The sequence below is a fragment of the Dermacentor albipictus genome, unplaced genomic scaffold (genome assembly GCF_038994185.2).
Source record: "Dermacentor albipictus isolate Rhodes 1998 colony unplaced genomic scaffold, USDA_Dalb.pri_finalv2 scaffold_18, whole genome shotgun sequence".
Lineage (NCBI taxonomy): Eukaryota > Metazoa > Arthropoda > Arachnida > Ixodida > Ixodidae > Dermacentor > Dermacentor albipictus.
The window spans coordinates 2,934,211-2,957,548 of NW_027225572.1; the positions used below are offsets into that span (position 1 = coordinate 2,934,211).

The following is a 23,338-nucleotide window of genomic DNA, read 5'->3' on the forward strand; positions in this document are numbered from 1 at the left end:
TTCCCGGTTTTCCCGGTTGGTAGACACCCTGAAGAGAACACAAGCCTCACATGAATTCACTTGACTTTTAGCCTCCAGTGGGTAATAATACCTTCAATATGTCCCACACTACTAATGAATGAGGCTTCGGTTTCTTTCTGGCTACAGCTATACGGTCCTACGGCATACTTCACTCAAATATTTGGTCCAAGCAGCCTGTGACAGTTCCCAAAACAGATTCGTCATGTCTATTTCTCAAGCAAGAAGCACCAGTAAATTGCTCAAGTGAGTTGAATGCATAGCACAGAAAGGGATACATATTGGCTCATTCCTTTCCGTGTGCTGCTAACAGCTGTAAGCCTCAATCAACTTTATTTCAAATGACCGCCACTTGAATTTAACGAGTGAAGAACGGCCAACATTGATGCCTTCAGGCAACATGTGTGGGTTTATTGACCAGTTGCCTTCACAAAAAAAAAAAAATCACGTACTTGAGATGCCTGCAGCAGAAAGGATGTTCCACATCCGCCATCAAGGTTTGTGAGTGGTGGTGCTGGCTAACATTCTCAGGGTTACTTCTAGTAGTAAAACATAAATACCCCAGAAAGTGGATGGGAAGTGGATGGGGAGCTCAATTGGTAAGAGCATTGCACGCATAATGCGAAGACGTGGGATCGTTCCCCACCTGCGGCAAGTTGTTTTTTCATCCACTTTCATCTTCAATTAATTTATCATTTCTTTAATTGAACTAGTAAGTACAAGTAATTTCCCCTAGGTTGTCCTTGGTCTTTGTTGGCTTCTTATGTTGTGTTTAGCAAAGTAACATGAGCTTAGGACTGTGGAATGTTGGGCTAGATGGTGTTGCATATTGATGATTGTGTTGGGCGGAAACATTGTCGGGAAAAGAGAGGCCAGGCAGATAGGACAGATGCTCACTATCAACCGAGAGCTCATTGGGGGTAAATATGAGGATAAATCCTCAGTTGTTGGTGAGCGTCTGTCCTGCCCGCCTGGCCTCTCTTTTCCCGACAGCTTTTCCACTCAGCACAATGATGTGTGTTCCTGTGCAAGTCTCATCTCCTCGTCTTGTTTGAGCCACATATCTGAAGTGAAGATGCTAAAACGACGGTGGACAAAAAAAGAACACACACACACACACAGGGCGCCATTTCCAACAATGTTTAATCAGCAAAAAAAACGCCACTGATTTATACTAGGAGCACAATCACAGTGTCTCAGTGCGCATTCGCGTTCAGGTAAAGCAGTTCTTTGCGTGATAGGGATATCAATGCAACGCTTACTCACTTATCACCTGCTTCAATGATCGGTTTGGCCTCAATTAATAACCGAACCCATTTGTCATGGCTTCTGGCAACCACAGCGCAGGCTTGGAAGTCTGGCTTACATTTGCAATTTCTGCAAGGAATTGCCAGGTGGCCCTCCTTCCCAATGTTGACTTTGTTATTGTGTTGCCTCAGCCTGTCATTCAGGCACTGCTCTGTTTGGCCCACGTACTTTCTACCACAATCTAAAGGAATCTCATAGACGACTCCTGCCTGACATTCTACGTATCTGTTATCGTGTTTAGTGACACAAGCCGGTGCCTTGCGGGAAAAAGGGTTAGTCATTCTGCATAGCTTAGAGAGCTTGCACGGGGCAGAAAACACGACATTTACGTTGGCTCGCTTTGCAATCTTTTTCAAATTATGCGACATGCGGTGTATGTAGGGTATGACTGCTACCTTTTCTTTTTCGCGGGGTGACCCCTGGTCTGGTTGGCAAGTTCGCGACTTCTTGAGGATTGTTTCCGTTACGGAAACTAAAACAGGTTGCGGGTAGCCTGCCTCTTCCAGTCAGTCAATCTGCTTAAGAAAACTCGCCGCTGCTCGATGTGGACAGGACTTCTTAAAAACATTCAGCAGGCACATGTTAGCAATGCTGCGTTTAACTAGCTTAGAGCGAGAGGAACTAAAAGGTAGCAGAGGTTTACTAGCCCAAGGTTCATACTGCCAACAGACGTGGTTACTTGCTAAAAACAATCTAAGATCTAAAAACCTGATGCAGGAATCTACCGAAAGTTCGTGGGTCACTTCAATGGGAAATAAAATCTGCCTGAAGGTTGTCAATGTTTGACTAACGACCAAGTCGGCGTTACTGTAGTTCTTATCTATCAAAATTAGGAAGTCGTTGACAATTCTAAAAACTCTGACTACGCCATTACCCTCGAGACTGCTAGAAATGGTTCTGCCAGCCCGAGCTAAAAATAAGTCACTCAGGATCGGAGCTAAACACGAACCTATGCAAACGCCGCTCTGCAGGTACAAACGACTGTCCCATTCAATATAGGTGGAAGTCAGGTAAAGTTCTAGCACAGCCAAGAATTTGTCTTCCGGAATACCAGCTTCATTCTGAAAAGGCACGGAGCCGAAACTGTCAATGCCTTCCTGGACGCACTGAAGCAATTCTGCCTTTGGCATGCTATAATATACACCTTTCAGATCTACAGAAAAGGACTCTAATTCTGTTACTGGCTGCCTTGACAAGTATTCAACTACTTGTGCAGAATCCTTTACCAGGTAAGGGTCGTCTACAGTTAGAAGTTTCAGCCTTTCTAACAGAAACGCAGCTAAACACTTCTGCCACGTATTGCGCTACGACACAGTTACTCTTAAAGGGCAGTTATCTTTGTAGGTCTTGGCGCTGAGGAAGATATGGAGAGTGCGCACTTTGCTATTTCTGATGTCCCTAGCTAATTAGACAGGTTCATTTTTTCGCACAGCTTCTTCGCTTCACATTTCAACTTATTGAGCGATACATTATGGTGACAATGAAAAACAGAATTTAAGGCTTCCAACGCTTTCACCTTGTATGTCTCTCGTGGAAAGACGGCAAAGCCGCCTTATTTGTCCGATGGGAGGATGCAGTAGGCGTTCGTCTTCAAATAAGACGCCAGACGATTAATTGCTGGGCGACCAGGGTCACACTGGTCCCTTAGAAGAATGTCCACGCCACTTGAAATGCACCGATCCATTTCACTCACGGGAGCCAAAGTGGACACTTTTCGCACCAGGGAAAGCTTTTCCGGCAAAGAACTGCTTACCTGAACGCGAATGCACACTGAGGAACTGTGAGTGCGCTCCTAGTATAAATCAGTGGCGTTTTTTCCTGATTAAATATTGTTGGAAGTGGCGCCCTCTGAGTGTGTGTGTGTTCTTTCTTTGTCCACCATAGTTTTAGCGCCTTCACTTCAGATCATGCTTAACCAACACGCCCAACTATCCATCCTAACGAAGTAATTGCAAAATGCCAAAAGCAGCCAACTTCCTTAGCCAGCACTGCTAAGTGCACCGTGAGCGAGCACACAAAAGCCTAAAAATGACATACAACTTACGAGACATTTCTCGTAATGTATCTAGGATTCTTGGACCTCGCCTTAGTTTTTTAAATCGATTACTATTCTTTGGCAACTTCGCCCAGTTTGCGGCATGTCTATCTGCCTGTTTGTGACATGAGCCAATAAAGGAAGAAAGAAAGAAGAAAAAGCAGAAGAAAACACAAGGAGTTGGTGGCAGAAATAAAGGAAAAGAAAGATAGAAAATAAGAGCGTATGAATAAAAAGAATACAATATGAAAGCAGAAAAAGAAGCGCAGAAGTGCACGTGCAGCTACGTGGCCAACGGGAGGAGGGACATGAGAAGCAAGGAGAGTCAATGGCAAATAAAAAAGGAAGAACCATTTTTTAATTCCAGAGGAAAAATGGATTGTTGTACAGGAGATGCAAGTTTACTTCGGGCAGAAAAGTGATGCAGTTGATGGTTCCTAAATCACTACGACGGACAGTCTTGAATTTGCGACACAACAGCATCATGGCCGGGCACCAAGGCACAAAAAGAACAGTGGCTAGGATCACATAATTTTTCTGGCCAGGACTACAAAGCGAAGTAAAGAGATATATAAAATCCTGTGACATTTGCCAGCAGACGATACCAAAAGGACGAGTGAATCGAGTTCCACTTGGGAATATAGCGATAGACATTGTAGGACCAATAAAGCCGGTATCAGCAAAAGGAAACTGCTATGTTCTCGCGATGGTCGATAGGGCGACAAGATAACCAGAAGCCATTGCCTTAAAAGGCATAGATTCAATTCAGGTTGGCGATGCTCCAACAGAGATCTTCTCTCGGTATGGTCTTCCTCGAGAAATTCTTATTGACCAGGGATCCAACTTCACATCTGACCTAATGAATGAGTGCAACAGGTTGCTCTCGATAAAGCAGTTGCTCACAACACCGTATCATCCTATGGCAAACGGCCTGGTAGAAAGATTTAATGGCACATTGAAGAACATGATGAAGAAGATGTGTCAAGAAAGACCTACGGATTGGGACCGTTACCTACCAGCATTATTGTTTGCTTACAGAGAAGTGCCACAAGCAAGCCTCAATTTTTCACCGTTCGAGATGCTATATGGACACACGGTTAGAGGTCCGTTAACTATCCTGAAGGAGATATGGGCAAATGAAGGACTCGACACTGAAGCCAAAACGACATACACCTACGTGTTAAAACTTGGAGAGAAGCTGGAAGAAACGTGCAAGTTAGCATGTCGGAGTTTGGAGGAAGCCAAAGAACGATATAAAACCTATTATAACAAGAAGGCAGTGACAAGACGCCTCAATCAAGAAGACAAAGCACTTATCCTTCTACCCAGTGATGGAAACAAACTGTTGATGCAGTGGAAGGGACCATTTGAGGCAACCCAGAAAAGGAACAAGATGGATTACGAGCTCCTGGTGAACGATTCTAAAAAAGTATTTCACATCAACATGTTAAAGAAATATAAGGAGAGGCATAATTCCTAAGAATTCGAAGTTGTCCACATTGTAGTCACAGAAGAGAAAGACAACTTGGAAGTACACACCTACCAGTAAAGAAAACCATGGGGTTAGAAAAAGCAGTCATTAATCCATGTCTGGATGGAGAAGAAGGAGCAGAGTTAAAATCATTATTACACAAGTATGACGAATTATTCTCGGACCTCCCAGGAAGAACAAATGTTAGTGAGTGCCAGTAGAATGCACCACACACACACCAGTGTACGTCAAACAATACCCATTGCCACTAGTGGTTCAAGAGTCTATTGAGAAGGAAGTTGACGAGATGTTATGTCAAGGCATCATTGAAAAGTCTACATCAGCTTACAACGCACCTCTGGTCGTTGCGAAGAAAGGATATGGCTCTAATAGGTTTTGTGTAGACTGCAGGAGGTTAAACAGCATATTAGTGCCTGATTCTGAGCCAATACGAAGAGTGGACATTGTTTTTGCAAAGGTGGCAAGAAAAAAGTTCTTTTCAAAGCTTGACTTAGCGAAGGCATACTGGCAAATACCCATGGAGAAGACATCCAAAGAAAAGATGGCATTTTCAAGTACAAATGAGCTATTTCAATTCAAGTAAATGCCATTTGGATTAAAGACAGCCGCTGCAGTATTTATGAAACTCATCAGATGAGTACTTCACTGTCTGAAAAATGTGGAACATTATATTGACAATATTTTGGTGGCGACAGACACTTGGCAAGAGCACCTGGAAGCATTAGAAGGATTATTTTATAGGTTGGAGGAAGCCAAGCTGACCATCAAGCCAACGAAGTGTGAATTTGGTTTTCACGCGGTGACATTTTTGGGATACAAGTTAGACATGGGACGCATTTCAACGAAAGAGGAAATACTAGAGAAGATTTAAAAAGCAAACCCACTGAAGAAAAAGAAAGTACAGTCTTTTCTGGGATTGACGGGGTTCTACAGGGATTTCATTCCACATTATGTGGAGATAGCTGATCTTTTGGTAGAATTAACAAAGAAAGGTGCAAGCAATACAGTGAAATGGACAAAAGTGCAAGAGGACGTATTTGAAACACTCAAGCAGCACATGGCCAATCCTTCCATTCTGTTGGTGCCCAACTTAAAAAGAGAGTTTGTTTTGTGCACAGATGGATCAGAGAAAGCGCTTGGGGCGGTGTTGCTACAAGAAAAGGACAATGTATTGCATCCGGTATTCTATGCAAGCAAACGACTGCTCAAAAGGGAAAGGCACTACTCGACTGTGGAAAAGAATGTTTAGCTCTTGTATGGGCAGTCAAACGGTTTCACATATACCTGTATGGAAAACATTTTAGGGTGCAGACAGATCACCAACCCTTTGAGTTCTTAAATAAAGCAAAGTTAACTAATTCCAAAGCATTGAGATGGAGCCTTGCGCTTCAAGAATATGGCTTCCTTGTAGAATACATCACGGGAAGAGAAAATGCTGGAGCAGATATTATGAGTAGAACTTCATAGTACATGGCATGACAAGTGTTATAACAGTTTACTCTAGAAGTGGTGTGGTTTTGGAGTATTGGACAATGACTTTTTTGTGTGCAGTAGTGAACTAGATGATGTGTACAGTGCAGTGAATAGGTGAAGTGAAGTGATGTGTGGGGAAGGTACCCAGTGGTGCAAATGACAAAAATGGTGGAAGACATCAAGTGTTAATGTTGGACCGAAATATGAAGCAATGTGTTTTTTACTTCCTTGTAGTTCAAACAGAAATTAATATTCACCTACATAAACACTGGGACTCTAAAGTAGTACAACAAAAAAAATACAAAACTTTAATTGCACACAATTTACCTTCTTTCCAACAGTTTCATACAAATATTTTCTATTTCGTTAATAAAATAGCTCTTAAAGGGCCCCTCACCAAGCCACATGGAAAATTTCAGTTACATGCCAGAAGTTGTTACGTGCCCTCTAGGGAGTGCTCTACCACAACAATTTTCCAAACTGGTTCATTAATAGCCAAGATAGAAATATTTCAATGCCGCAAACCAATGATTTCCGTAGGCCACCAATATAACACTCTCTCCAACTGCCTCCATCGAGCCTTCGTAAGTGAAATTCGTCCCCACCTTTTTTTTTTTTTTCCTTGCTATATTTCGCTGCGCGGCACACTTCTGGTGATGGTGTCAGGCGCGAGCCAATGTGTTTGTCTCGTTTCGCGCAGCATACGATTTCGCGCGCTGTGCACGAGAATGCCTGACTAGTGGTATAACTGAGTGCTCCATGAACACTGCAGCAGACACAAGCGGATCACAGAGCATGATCGTGCACTGGAACACGGCAGAAAATGATGACAGTTTCGTCTGTGCGCGTGACTGAACAACGTGGAAACAAGCAGATGAAACGGAAGTACATCTCTCTTACTAAGCTACAAAGTAAAACAAAAGCACGCAGACAATAAATTTGTGTGTTTTATTATTTCTTTAAACTTTACTTCAACTGTTGAAGCAACAGATTACACAAATAAATGATGTTGGCTTGAATAAGTCTCGAAGTCACGTGTCACAATGAGTGATGTCACAGCATATATACAGTCGCTGACTGATTTTTCGGACTCCAAAAATTCTGTGAAGACTGAACGGCCGTGAAATTATGTGAAACCCACGTACATGGCAAACTTGTGTGTTTTTCTTGTACTCCCCACTCATTCTCCACCTGATTCTCCCCCATCCGTACCCTGCCCCGTGAGTAAGCATGCGTCCTGGGCATCAGCGCCACAACAGCGACCTTTGCATCTATGCAGGGGAGCCCAGTTGAGGATCCGATTTCGGCACCGCCACTGTGAACGTCTGCACAACGAGCGGATCTTTATGTTTGCAGCACTGGCCTCCTCGGCGTGGAAGGCACATACAATAAAGGCTCAGTTTCACCGCCGCTCGGCTGCTCATCGGTTGCACTAAAAGTTCGTTCTCTTCTCTCTGCAAGCGTCTGTCTATAGCGGACGAATTTTGCGCCCCTATACCACAAGACTTCACTAGGCACTGGTGGTGGGGCATTCCACGGCGCAATGCCACAGGCTTCCACATTCCTGCTAGCAGTGGCCGTGCCTGTACATTGTTCAACTACCACTATGACATGCTTTTTATTTCTTTAGTAAACTACCATTAGCTTGCAGATATTCATTATAGTTCCAAAGTTGCACAAGATGCTAACTGACATGTTCGTAACATTTCGTACCAATACACCCAGCAGTTTTTGAGAAAAAGGTACAAATGTGTCCAAAAAGTACATTCTGAGAAAAATGCAAATAAAGTGGTGTCAAACTGCTTGATTTACCAACACATCCAAGGATTACAGTTTTTGCGGCCAACATTACTGTAGCCTTTCTCTTTGTTTCTGTAGATGTTCCATTACTGTTTTGCTTTGGGTTCCAGCTTGAAGTCACTCTTTTTACCTGCCATGAGTCCATCGATAGTGTGCACACGGAAACACGCAAATGTCAAGGAGTGACATCTAAGTGTTTTAGCACGCTTGCACTGTAGCAGCTGCCATAAAGCTTTCATTTTCATGTCAATCTTTGCATTATCCCCCTCAGCAACACCAAAACAGGCATTAAATGGGTCGTTCACATACACAACATACTCTTCGAAGAGTGCGTGGCCCATAAACAAAAGGGGAGCACACAAGAGCTACGGATACCTCCCCAGTGACTTTCATCATCATCAGCAGCAGCCTATTTTATGTCCACTGCAGGACGATGGCCTCTCCCTGCGATCTCCAATTACCCCTGTCCTGCGCCAACCGATTCCAACTAGCGCCCAGGAGTTTCCTCACTTCATCGCCCCACCTAGTCTTCTGCCGTCCTCGACTGTGCTTCCCTTTTCTTGGCACCCATTCTGTAACCCTAATGGTCCACCGGTTATTTAACCTACAATGACCTGCCCAGCTCCATTTGTTTCTATAAATGTCAATTAGAATATCGGCTATCCCCGTTTGCTCTCGGATCCAAACCGCTCTCTCTTTCTGTCTCTTAACATTATGCCTAACATTCTTCGTTCCATCGCTCTTTGCGCGGTCCTTAACTTGTTGAATTAATGTTTTGTGTTTAATGGCGCAAGGGCCAAGTATGGCCAAAGAGCGCCATGTCCGTGGTAATGAGTTCGCAGTGTAATTATGAGTTCTATGAAGTTGGTGTGACGTGGCTGTAAAAGGGCCTTAAATATAGTCGCTCTAAAGTGCATAAAATCTGTATAATAAGATTATGGCCATGGCATGTGACGTGTACTATGAACATTAGGATGCATTTGAAAAGAATGGTACGATGTATAAAATATATCTGATTCTAAAATTTACTAGAGCACTACTGCCTCCTTAGAGCCCTTGAACACACAAGGGCCTGGAGGCATGTGCTATGCAAAACAGTTATCACAGCGGCATCCTCTGGAACGAGGATGCTCTACGAATTTATTGGACTTGTAACATGTAAGATAACGTCATTTAAGAAACCGAGGACTGCTTTGGTGTTAAATAGCGGTTCTTGGCCAAGAAACATTGCCGGGTGAAGAGGGATGTAATAACAGTATGCCAGAGGAAAATATTTCTTTCTCTCAGCTTCGGCCTCCCGACACTCCACGAGGACATGAAACACAGTCAGCCTCTCCCCACATCTACCACAGGCTGGAGGTTCATTTCCAGTAAGTAGAAAATTATGGGTGCCAAATGTGTGTCCTATTCTGAGACAACAGAATATAGGACATCTGTTCGCCGTGATTTTGTTGCAGAGGGCCAAAAACCTAGCTGTGGCTTTACACAGCGCAGTTTATTATTAGTTTCTGCATCCCACATGCGTTGCCAGTAGTTTCGCAGTTTCTTACGTAAGAAAGGCTTCAGATCTATGACAGGGACAGTAGCCGTAGGAGTAATAGGTAGTGATGTGAGTGATGTGGTCATTTTGTCAGCTAGTACATTACCATCGATGTCTCTGTGGCCTGGTACCCAGCATATTACAACATGTCTATATGATAAATAAATACTGCATAACAGTGAGTAAAGTTCAAGTAAAACAGTATTTGTAAGTTTTTGTAAAGAAATCAGCGCTTTTTCAAGACTTAATGAGTCTGTGAATATTATTGCTTTGACAAGTTTTAATTTCTTTATATGTTTTACTGCAGACAATACAGCATAGGCTTCTGCAGCAAAGATACTTGTTAAGGGGTTCAATACGTCAGATTTAGAAAAAGAGGGTCCAACAGCAGCATAAGATACGCCAGCATGTGATTTTGACGCGTCTGTGTAGAATTCGGAGCAGCTGTACTTCGATTGAAACTCGCGGAAACGCATAGCGATATCGAGGTCATGAGCGTGCTTTGTGGCCTCTACAAAGGATACATCACAGTATGTCACCTGCCACTCCCAGGGCGGTAGTAGCTTAGCTGGAGGCATTAAGCGATGTTCGAGAATTGGGACATCCATTTCTTCGCTTAGCTCTCTTAAACGCAGTGACAAAGGTACTCTCATAGAGGGTCTATTACGAAAAATTTTTTCACACGTCAAGTCATTAGCGGTTGTGAAACACGGATGTTCCTTATTTGAGCGAACTTTAAGAAAATAGGTAAAGCTGTTCTCTGAAAATGGAGTGACCACTCCTCTGACTCGACATATAGACTTTCAACAGGGCTTGTTCTAAATGCGCCAGTGGCCAGGCGGATACCGAGATGGTGAACAGGGTCTAACATCTTTAGCACACTCGGGGTGGCAGAGTAATAAACCACGGCACCACACTCAAGTCATGATCGAACTAGGCTCCTTTAAAGATTCAACAGGCACCTCCTGTCGCTACCCCATGTAGTGTGGGATAGGATTTTAAGTAAGTTCATGGTTTTTAGGCATTTTTCTTTAAGATATTGAATGTGTGGAATGAAAGTGAGCCTACAGTCAAGTATAACACCTAGAAATGTGTTCTCTTTGTAGACAGGAATTTGTTGTCCGCCCAGTTCTACACAAGGATCTGGGACCAGGCCTCTCTTTTTTGTGAAGAGAACACAAGTACTAGAGCCGTGCACAGGCTTGGGCCGGCCTGAAAGCACGGACCCGGCCCACAGGCCGGGCTCGGGCTATTTGGAGATTCTCTCACTCGGGTTTGGGCCGGGCCCAGGCCGGGCTTTCTATGTCTCGGACGGACCGGTCGGGCTCCCCGATCTCAACTGCGTACCTTATGCGAAAGTATGCTTACGAAAGCATACGCCTCCCTGGGGCACACCAGTTTCCTGTATAAAAGGACGTGACAGTACATTACTGACTTTTACCTGAAAGGTACGATTCGACAAATAGCTTTCTATTAGGTTTAACATATTGCCATGAATGCCCATTTCTGATAAGTCTCTCAAGATGCCCTAGCGCCACGTTGTGTCATACACCTTCTCCATGTCGAGGAATATGGATAAGAAAAAGTCTTTGTGTACAAATGCGTCACGGATATATCCTTCAATATGTACAAAATGATCGGTTGTGGACCGCCCTTCTCTGAAGCCACACTGACAGGGATCAAGCATTTTGCTCAGTTCAAGGAAATGGATCAGTCGCCGATTAAGCATTTTTTCAAATACCTTACAAAGGCAACTTGTGAGGGCTATTGGGCGGTAACTTACCACTGAAAAAGGCTCTTTGCCTTGTTTCAATACAGGGACCACAATGGCTTCTTTCCATGCGGTTGGAAGGTATCCTACAGCCCAAATAGTGTTGAAAAGGGCGAGTAGTGTAACTTGGGTGTCATTGTGTAAGTTTTTGATCATTTCATACATGATTCTGTCAGATCCCGGTGCAGAGCTCTGGCATGCGCTCAAGGCAGCTTTCAACTCGGCAATACTAAAAGGACGGTTGTACGGTTCATTCTGTCAACACTTTCTTGTGAGTGGCTTACATTCTTCTATTTGTTTATATTTGAGAAAGGATTGATATTAATGGGTTGAACTCGACACGCCCTCAAAGTGCTCCCCAAGTGAGTCTGCCTGATCTTGCAGGGTATCGCCTTGTGTGTTTACCAAAGGGAGCGAATATGTTTGTCGCCCTCTTGTCCTATTAACCCTGTTCCAGACTTTAGCCTCATCTGTGTATGACTTGATACTCGATAAACTTTTGCCAACTTTCTCTTCTGGCCTGTCGACAGGTTCTCCTGCCTTGGAACTTTACTTTCTTAATGTTGACAAGATTCTCTGCAGTAGGAGAAGCGTGTAGCAACCCCCACGCTTTGTTCTGTTTCTTACTCGCAACCCTGCATTCGTCGTTCCACCACGGGACACGCTGTCTGCATGCCAAGCCACTTACTTCAGATATGCATCTAGATGCGGCATCTATAATGAAGGCTGTAAAATACTGCACAGCAGCATCAATTCCTAAAGAAGACATGTCATCCCATGAGATACTAATGAGAGTTTGGAATTTCTCCCAGTCGGCTGTATCGATTTTCCACCTAGGAGCCTGTGGTAGATATTCGTTTTCTTTATATGTTCTTAGTAGTATAGGGAAGTGGTCGCTCCCGTAAGGATTGTCGTTAACTTCCCATTCGAGTTCAGGCAGTATAGACGAGGAAACTATCCTGAGATCAATTGAAGAAAAGGTTCTGTTTGCAAGACAGTAATATGTGGGTTCCTTCTTATTCAGAAGGCACGCACCAGAAGAGAAAAGGAACTGTTCAACAAGACGACCTTGTGCATCTAACGAGAGTCGCCCCACAGGCTGCTGTGAGCATTGAAATCGCCAAGAACATAAGGTTCTGGCAATTCATCTATAAAGGACTGAACTTCATGTTTATTTAATTTGTAATGTGGGGGTATGTAAAGCGAGCAAATAGTGATGAGTTTGTTTTGGAGAACAACTCGAACCGCCACTGATTCAAGGGCCATTTGTAGCTGTAAACGTTGACACGCTATGCTTTTTTGAATTACAATGGCAACACCGCCCGGTGATAGCATCATCGCGACCTTTGCGAAAAGTAACATACTCGAAGAAAGTTTGTGTTTTGATTTTAAGTGTGTTTCCTGTAAACACAGCACCTTTGGATTGTGTTCGTGGATAAGTTCTTGCACATCATCAAGGTTTCTAAGACCTCTAACGTTCCATTGAATAATTTGTGCATACATATTGCAAGTAAATAGGTGCTGCGTGTACAGAAACAGAAGTAGTAATCACAGAGATTAGATTACAGAGCTCTTTCGAGGCCCTGTAACGGGGGTTCTGCCCTTTCTGGAGCATTCGAGGGAGCCTCGACGCTCCTTAGGCGCTTGGTGCGCCTTGAGGATAAGTGTAGTGTCCATTGCCTCTTGTGAGGCGCTGGACACGCGCTCTTGCGAGCGAGAAGTTTCCCGAGAGAGTCCTGCCTCGGAAGGCAAGACCCCTGCGCCCACCAGCCCGGAGGTCAATGGGACTTCTTGTGGGATTTGGCTGCGCCGGCTGTTGCAAGCGCTGGAAGGGGCCAAGGAGGTTGAGGCAGCCTTGGCTGCGCCCACCTTCGGGGTCGATGGTCCCTTCTCCTGGGTTGGCGGAGCAGCGCTAGCTGCTTGTTCGCAAGCTTGTTTGTCAGTCTCCAAGTTTCTGCCTTATATGTCAGCACCGGTAAAATGCGCTGATTGTAAACTTCTCTTTTCAATGATAATGGCAAGGTTCCAGTCAGGAGCTGACAGTGTCTGCCATATGGGCTCCAACCCATTTTTATTCTTATGTAAGTTTCCTTCTCACGATCAGGGTTCCCTGTGAGTAATTGACCTAGGTAAATGTACTCATTTACTGACTCTAGAGGCTGACTGGCGATCCTGAACTCTTTTTCCCTTGCCTGACTATTCATCATCTTAGTCTTCTGCATATTAATCTTTAACCCCACGCTTACACTCTCTTTGTTAAGGTCCTCAATCATTTGTTGTAACTCGTCTCCAGTGTTACTGAACAGGACAATGTCATCTGTAAACCAAAGGTCGCTGAGATATTTGCCTCTGATCCTCACTCCTAAGCCTTCCCAGTTTAAGAGCTTGAACACTTCTTTCAAGCATGCAGTGAATAGCATTGGACAAATTGTGTCTCCTTGTCTGACCCCTTTCTTTATAGGTATCTTCATACTTTTCTTGTTGAGAATTATCGTAGCTGTAGAACCTCTGTAGATATTTTCGAAGGTATTTACGTAAGCGTTCTGTACTCCTTGATTACGTAATACCGCTACGACTGTTGCAGTGGCGTAGCCAGAAATTTCGTTTGGGGCAGGCTCACATTGCAGCTCGGCCTCCTCCTTAAGGAGCTTTAGCTCGGGTGCTCATCTGAATACCTGTAAATCCGTTTTTCTCGGCAACCACTACACCAAATTTGACGAGGTTTGTTGCATTTAAAAAAAAACATAAATTCTACTGACTTTTAGTTTCAATTTTTTCATTTAGGTTGTCAGTTCTTTATTAAAACTTAGAAAATATCACAAGTTTTCAGAAAACGAAACTATCAAGTTTGACATTCTGTAACTCAACAATGAAAAATAACATCGCAATTCTGTGAATTGCATGTAATAGTACATCTACAGCGGACAAAATTAATATGTTACACATGAATATCAGAAAATGTAATATTATGGAAATACGGCTTTTCCAGAACCCTTATACACAACATAACCAATTCATCTAAGATGCGAATCGACATCCCAAATTTGTCCATTTTGACTGTTCTAATAGATGCCGTTTACAGAACCGCGATATCTGTTCTTGATTCAGAGCTATTAGCTTGTAAATGTCGTGCTTCTATTTTTTTCGAACTTTCGAATTTTTCAAGATATTTAAACAAAATTCAGACCCTAAATCATAATTCCGCTTTCAACAGACACTAGAATTTAACTTCCTCTCTCAAGCGCAACAAATTTCAAGAAAAGCGATCGAGGAGCTATCTCAGAAAAGTGTTTCTGCGTTTTACATGTACTTGAATAGGCCGCGTCGGAGTTAGGCCCGAGCTAAATTTGTCAAGGTTTCAAATACATGAATAATAACTGCATTGACATTGCCTAAGATGCTGCAAACGAATTCTTGAACGCTACACGCTGTCAAAATAAGTAAAATATGTATTTTTTTCATAAAAGAATATACTCGAATATACTCCCAAAAATTGTGCCTAGAATACCTGATGTCAACGCTTCCATGTTTTTTGCCTATCTAATAAGTAAAAAAAATCAGGGAAAACACGGGAGTACAGGAGATGGAAATTCGAGACGACGAGCAAAAGGTGAACAAGGTGAAAGCAGGAGCCAACGTTCCAACAAGTGGCCCTGTCTTCTTCAACACCTTGAAGAAGACAAGTCCACTTGTCAACGTTGGCTCCTGCTTTCACCTTGTTCACGTTTTGCTCAAGTAAAGAAAATATCATACGAACTTTAGAACTATATCAGGCAAAGCAGTGCATGCCGCTGATTTGAAAAAATTTAAAGACCATGAAATGAACAAGTTGATGACAAATGTGTTAATGAAACTTAGTCATTCAATAACCTTGTCTACATTTCTGTATAAATGCAAAGGCCAGGGAAAAATCTTAATGATGGTCCATCGTTCCAATGTATTGCGCAGGAGCAGCTGTCACTGGTCGTGTATTATGAGCAATTGCGCCGAAATTATAGTCCCAACAGAGTGCATGGAGAAAAAGCGGGAGTTGTGCAAAATATACGAGGGCGAGTTAAATAAAAATGAGCCAGTGAGAATACATGACAAACTGGGTACTTTATTTAAAAGTAGTCTTCATGAGCATTTAGACATTTCTTCCATTGACTAGCGAGTAGCGTGATTCCCGTCTCATAAAGCTCCTTGGGTTGCTGCTTCAAAAAGCCTGCAACTGACTCTTTCACGTCGTCGTCGTCGTTGTCGTCGTCGTCGTCGTCGTCGTCGTCATCATCATCATTATCAGCCTGGTTACGCCCACTGCAGTGCAAAGGCCTCTCCTATACTTCTCCAACAACCCCGGTCTTGTACTAATTGTGGCCATGTTGTACCTGCAAACTTCTTAATCTCATCCGCCCACCTCACTTTCTGCTGTCCCCTGCTAGCTTCCCTTCCCTTGGAATCCAGTCCGTAACCCTTAATGACCATCGGTTATCTTCCCTTCTCATTACATGTCCTGCCCATGCCCATTTCTTTTTCTTGATTTCAACTAAGATGTCATTAACTCGCGTTTGTTCCCTCACCCCATCTGCTCTTTTCTTATCCCTTAACATTACACCTATCATTCTTCTTTCCATAGCTCGTTGCGTCGTCCTCAATTTGAGTAAAACCCTTTTCGTAGGCCTCCAGGTTTCTGCCCCGTAGGTGAGTACTGGTAAGACACAGCTATTTTACACTTTTCTCTTGAGGGATAATGGCAACCTGCTGTTCATGATCTGGGAATGCCTGCCAAACGCACCCCAGCCCATTCTTATCCTTCTGATTACTTCCGTCTCATGATCCAGATCCGCCGTCACTACCTGCCCTAAGTAGATGTATTCCCTTACCACTTCCAGTGCCTCACTACCTATCGTAAACTGCTGTTCTCTTTCGAGACTGTTAAAGATTACTTTAGTTTTCTGCAGATTAATTTTTAGACCCACTCTTCTGCTTTGCCTCTCCAGGTCAGTGAGCATGCATTGCAATTGGTCCCCTGAGTTACTAAGCAAGGCAATATCATCAGCGAATCGCAAGTTACTAAGGTACTCTCCATTAACTTTTATCCACAATTCTTCCCAATCCAGGACTCTGAATACCTCCTGTAAACATGCTGTGAATAGCATTGGAGAGATCGTATCTCCCTGCCTGACGCCTTTCTTTATTGGGAGTTTGCTGCTTTCTTTATGGAGGACTATGGTGGCTGTGGAGCCGCTATCTCCACGTCATAGTTCGACACAAATCTGGTTCTCTTGAGCTGTTTTTTCAGCTGCCCAACATGTGGAAGTCGCAAGGCGACAGGTCTGAGCTGTGTGGCGGATGTCGCAGCGCTTTCCAGTTGAACTTTGCCAGTTTTGTAATAAACACATCAGCGACGTGGGGACGGGCATTGTCGTAGAACAAGGTGACCCCATTCGTCAATTTTCCACGTCCTTTGTTCTTGATTGAGACTCGCAGCCGATCCGTCATTTCACAATATCTGAAATAATAGTCGCTCAAGATTTAGCAAATTCAATCAGTAATGGCTCTTGACGACCAAAAAAAATAAAAAAAAAACTCAACAACACCTTTCCGGCAGTAATGACGGCCTTTGCGTTCTCTGGGGGTGGTGAATTCGAATGTTTCCACTGTAAGCTTTGCCGTCGTGTTTCAGGATCGTAGTAGTGGCACCATGGTTTGTCCCCGATCACAGTTGCAGACAAGAAGTCGTCACCCTCATTATGATACCGGATCAGATGAGTCACGGCAGCACCGAACTTCTCCGTCTTGTGGCGGTGGTTCAAAATCTTGGGCATCCATTGCGGACACAAGAGCCGATAACCGAGAAGTTCAGGAATTATGGCGTGAACCGAACCGTGACTGATGTTCACACGCTCTACTAGTTCATTGATGCTTATCCTTCGTTCTTGTCTCATAAGATCATCAACCTTTGGAATTGTTTGTTGGGGGTGATTGCACGATGGCGTTGGCCCGGTCGTGGATCGTCTTTGCAACTTTCACGTGCTTCTTTGAACTGTTTACTCCAACGCTTCACAGTGGCCAATGAAATGAAATGTTCAACGAACACGGTAGCCATACGGCAACTAATTTCTTTTTAGGAAACACTTTCAGCTGTCAAAAACCTCATGGCACCACGCTGCTCAGCTTCTGGAGCATCCATTACGTCACGCAACCATGTTCAATACAGTGTATGGGAGCATTAAAGAACATTTATCCTCACACCTGCCTGTCACTTTTGTAAATGAGAGATGTCTGTGTGCTACGCGCATGCGTCGCAAATAATGAACCGAACCATTATAGATTCAAGATTCAAGATTCAAGATTCATTTATTTCTCCAAGAGAAAAAGGCCGGGGACAAAAAGCTGCCTTGAAGCAGCTTGACGGGGTCCGGGGCCCATTTACAAAATGGCAGCAGGGAAGAGAAAAAAAAGTACAATTTGACATACATCATGAATCAAGGAACACAATGCAGAGTGGGTAGGCTAACTTTCACTCGCCCTCCTACATCATGAATGCAAAGATACAATTGAATATATATGCAAATGCGAAGATACAGCTTGATAAAGGGCAAAATAGTGTCACTGGAAACAACGTTCACTGCACGTATACACAAAACCTGGCAACAAGATATTTAAGTATATGCATAAGTATCCGATAAATCTCCCTATCTAAGAAAAAGTCACTGTATATAATGCATCAAACAAGGCAAATAAACTTGTTGCGCAATCACAGATTCACAGAATCTTAGATCCCGCCATTATCCCATCTACTCTCCCCGATGTATCGCACGCGACGGAAGGGGGCGCGCTTGCTCCTCGCTTTTCTCTTTTGTGCACACAAGACTTAGCCAACATCGTCGGCTCAACCATTCCACCCCCCCCCCCCCCCGTCAAAGTCAAAGTGGAAAAAATAAATAGGAACGTAGTTACCTCTGCTGTCTTTAGTGTCTTGACATGGATGCTTTGGCATAGGTGAAAAAAATGTTGATATTTTTTATGTGACATGACGGCACGAATGAACCACCACAACGCTTTGTCTCATTGGACCTCGCTGCGTGCTTTGTCAACTTGATTGATTGGTTTACTGACTGATTCTTTATTGGTTTATTTTGCCTGATAGTGTGTTGATTAGGCTTGTCTCGTTGTATGTTCCGATGTAAGACTTCAGCAAAGTCAATGCATCTTTGGCGTCAAATGTTTATAACTACATTAAACCCACAAAGTTCCACAATTGAAAATCTGAAGCACAACTTTGGAAATGTCAATGCACCTTTCGCATCAAAAGTTTAGGAGAACTTTATTCCCATAAAGTTTCGGAATTGACATCCATGCGTTCCGTTGATTCCGTGGCCTCCGCGACATGCCACGGTGTGCACGTTTGCCATCAAAACGCCCTTGAAATTTGGTGCTCGGATGGGGCTCCTTGCGTTATGTGACTTCCGGTGCATAGCCGTTGCTGCGAAATCCAGCCAGAGTTCGGAATGTTCGCGATGAAATGGCTTTTCGAGCGTGAAAAGGACATTCTAGACGAAATCCAGAATGATTTTCGGCGCCAAAGGTTGCTTTGGTCGGCCGTGCATGGACAGCACGAAAAAATTTCGGGGGGGGGGGGCTGAAGCCCCATAAGCCCCCCCTCTGGCTACGCCCCTGGACTGTTGGTATCTCTACTGAATCAAATGCATTTTCGTAATCTATGAAAGCCATATAGAGAGGCTTATAGCACTCTGTGGATTCCGCGATAACTTAATTGGTGACATGGATGGGATCCATTGTAGAGTATCCTTTCCTAAAGCCAGCTTGTTCCCTTGGTTGACTAAAGTCCAATGTTGCCCTTATTCTATTGGGGATTATGTTGGTAAATATTTGATATAATACTGGGAGTAAGCTAATGGGCCTATAATTTTTCAATTCTTTAACGTCTCCCTTTTTCTGAATTAGTATAATGTTGACATTCTTCCAGCTCTCTGGGACCCTTGCAGTCGATAGACAGTTCGTATAGAGGGCCGCCAGTTTTTCAAGCATTATGTCTCCTCCATCTTTAATTAAATCAACTGTTATTCCATCTTCTCCTGCTGCTTGTCCCCGCTTCATGTCTTGCAAGGCCCATCCAACCTCATTCGCTTGTTATAGAAGGAGTCTCTGTACCTGTTCATTACTACTTCGAATGAAGGTATCATGGCTCCTCTGGGTACTGTACAGGTGAGTATAGAATTCTTCCACTGCTTTTACTATACCTTCAAGATTGCTGATGATATTACCCTGCTTATCTTTCAGTGCATACATCTTGGTTTGTCCTATGGCAAGTTTCCATCTCACTGGTTTTATGCTGGTCCATTTCTCACTGCTTCCTCAGTTTTTCTCACGTTATAATTTCAAATATCCCTTACTTTCTCCTTGTTGATTAGTTTTGACAGTTCCGCGAATTCTATCTGATCTCTTGACTTGGACACTTTCATTCTTTGTTGTTTCTTTATTAGGCGCTTTGTTACTTGGGAGAGCTTGCCTATTGGTTGCCTTGGTGCCTTACCTCCCACTTCAAGTGCTGCCCCTGAAGCCAACCTACTTACAGTTCATTCATTAGCTCTATGCCATCATGATCTCTCTGTTCTAAGGCTGCATATTTGTTTGCAAGTACGAGCCTGAATTTGTCTGCTTTTACCCTTACTGCCTCTAGGTTGACCCGTTTCTTCTAGACCAATTTTGCTCTTTCTCTCTTCAAATGCGGGTGAATCATAGCCCTCACTAACCTATGGTCACTGCACTTTACCCTACCTAACACTTCTACATCCTGCACTATGCCATGATTGGCAGAAAGTACGAAATCAATTTGATTTCTTGTTTCACCATTAGGGCTTTTCCAGGTCCACTTCTTGTTCCAATGCTTCCTGAAGAAGGTGTTCATCATTCGCAGGTTATTCCTTTCCATGAATTCTACCAACATGTCTCTTCGAGTGTTCCTAGAATCCACACCGTAGTTGCCAAATTGCTTGTTCACTAGCCTGCTTTTTCCCCACTTTTACATTGAAGTCGCCCATGACTACAGTATAGTGAGTTTGCACTTTTCGCATTGCTAATTCAACATCTTCATAAAACTGTTCCATTTCTTCATCATCGTGACTGGAGGTTGGAGCGTAGGTTTGTACTACCTGGAGCGTAGGTTTGTACTACCTTTATTCTATACCTCCTAGTCAGCTTTATTACGACTACTGCTACCCTCTCATTAATGCTGTAGAATTCGTCAAAGTTGCCCACTATGTCCTTATGGATTAGGAATCCTACTCCAAACTGCTTCTTATCTGGTAGTCCTCTATAGCAGACGACATGGACATTTGTCAGCAAATTTGTCTTTGAAGTGTGGTTATTTATTCTTCACTCATCACTGTGGCATGTTTCACTTATTCTGCATTGCAAGTTATATGTCCGGCAGGAAGAGCCAACCAGAATCAGTAGCAGTATAAGTAGACAGTGAAATGCACTCACGGACTTGGGTTCCCCTGGGTGATATTCCACCCATGGCGGAAGGACTAGGGTGCGGCCGAGTGCTCGGCTGAAGGCCAGTGCGCCAAGAAAGTGGTCAGCCTGGTTCCCAAAGCGCCCTGTCATACAAGGAATAAAAGTTGCATACAAAGCAAAACACAATAAGTGGCAAAAATTCTAACAGTGCAGCTCCTGCTACAAGAACTCCTCAAACCAACACCTTGATGCACTGTCTCAGCACATGTGACCTGGTATAAACAGCCCAGCAAACATTCTAATGGCGTGAGAGTGCAAGAAAATACACCACACAAGTGCCACTACCAACACAGTTGATAGCAGGGGCTGTGTTCGTTATTTGCTCTCTTGTGTATGTCCCCATCATGCCCTATGCCAAAGAATGTACAGCAAACCATACCAACTTGCACAACAAGTTTAAGAAGCAGCCATGCAGTTACAGCCATACACATGACACAGTGACACAACCTCCACAGCAACAGCAGGAACAACGAAAAAAAGAGGGGTAAGGTTAGAAAGGCATGGTGACTCAGCTAAAGATTGCCAACTTTGCAAGGCGAACTCAAAAACATTTTGCTTGAAAGATTCACAAGATGATGCCCTCTATTACATGCCTATTACATGAAATAAAATAACATATTCTACACATTCCTTAAAAAAGTATTAAAGGGCTTTTAAGCATGAAATACTTTTAGCTCCCATTGTCGGCGACCTTCAAGTGACCTTCAGCCGAAAGCCAGAGTCGTTATCTGGGCACTCAAATGAGAACGTCCGGGCAAGTTTGCGAGAACAAAACAAGATCATCTGGGCAACCAGTCAAAACATAAAATAATGCAGTCTCTGGCCCACAACCCTCTGTGCAGAACTGCATAACATAAATAGTTACTGCCCAAACAAGTCTTTTAAGATATTCCTTCCGAGTGAAAGCTTGTTTGTTCACAACAATGTTGGTTCACAATATCGCTCAAGCTGCAACTTCTAGTATGCTGAAGTTTTATTTGTCATTTCCAATAGCGATGCTCAAAAGGCAGATACAGGGCACATACATACATTTCGTTGTCATCTTTAGGGGCTGAGCGCCAAATGCCAGTGGCCCGTGAGTTCCGCAGCGTGGGTTTTGTGTCATCTTAAGACAGTGCCATGCTGCATGGCGCCTGCTTCAGGCGCTTCTACTCTCTGCGATGGCTTAGTGGTTATGGTGTTGCACTGCTAAGCACGCGGGCTCAAATCTCAGCCGCGCCGGCTGCATTTTGATGGAGGCGAAATGCAAAAACGCCCGAGTCCTGTGCATTAGGGGGATGTTAAAGATCCCCTGCTGGTTAAAATCAATATGGAGTCCCCCACAATGGCATGCCTCATAATCAAGTAGTGGTTTTGGCACGTAAAACTGCAGAATTCATTTTTCTTCTAGCTAGGCAGCGCACTCTGTCTCCCTGGCATTTTTCACTGCCTGTCGTGCCTCCTTCAGCTGGTTTTCTTCTAGCTATGCAGCGTCCATATGGACCAATGCACAGTATGGCGTGGTGCGATGTGGTGTGGTGTGGAGGGCTGTGCTGTTGCGAACATGCACTACACCCATTTTAAGATTGTGGCTTGTATCGTCTCCAACCAGTCTTTGCCAGTTGCCATTTCGTGCTTACATTTACTCTTGATTACGGGAGAGCCAGCAATCTTTTTTTTTTTTTGCTTCTCTTATCCCACAAATATTACAATATGCAAATTTCAGGATAAACTTAATGGTCCCGTGTCATAATGTAAAAAAACCAGTCTGTGTCATACATGCTACAAGTCATCCCTCTCTTTGTTGTCACATCTTCTCCCCTATACCTTGACAGCCAATTGCATGAAAAGGCCACGTATATCCCTCCACAACTATGCATTCGTAGGATAAAGAGAGTAAGCCTAGAAACATTACGCACCACTCCAATGCACACTATTTCGAAGGGGGTTTAAAAAACAGAGCATGTTGTAGCTAAGAAAGTCAGAGATTCTAACCATAAGTCTCAATAATTACCCCATGAAAGTGATCCTTGTCAATTTTAGGGGGTTCTTGGTTCTAGCCTGAAGTAAGTCCATTTCTTTCTCATCTCTCACATCTAAAGCAAAAAAAAAAAACTGCATATGGCAGCCGGATACTTATATAAGCCCGCCCGTACTTCGGCCTAAAACCCTTACTTTCTCTCTATCATGCGTACATTCACGTCACTTCATCTACTGCATTGAGTCATGGGGCTACACATCTCATCTAGCTCCTTCACAATTTGTTTTTTGTTTTTAACTCTGTACAAGAGGTCCCCTTACAACTACAGTTGCTAACACTCCCGACTTTTAAGTAAATGTCCTGAGTGGTGACGACCCAGTCGGGCAGCGAAATGTCCTGTATTTTGCTTTTTTTTG

General features: G+C 43.6%; 1 protein-coding gene across 2 annotated transcripts in view; it reads right to left on the reverse strand.

Annotated features, from left to right (window-relative positions):
* Nucleotides 1-23,338, reverse strand: part of O-fut1 (O-fucosyltransferase 1) — a 266,792-nt gene that overhangs the window by 212,068 nt on the left and 31,386 nt on the right. For both annotated transcript variants that reach the window (XM_065454111.1, XM_065454110.2), the window contains exon 2: nt 20,930-21,045. In XM_065454111.1, the coding sequence (XP_065310183.1) occupies nt 20,930-21,045 (116 nt within the window). The remainder of the gene's footprint in view (nt 1-20,929; nt 21,046-23,338) is intronic.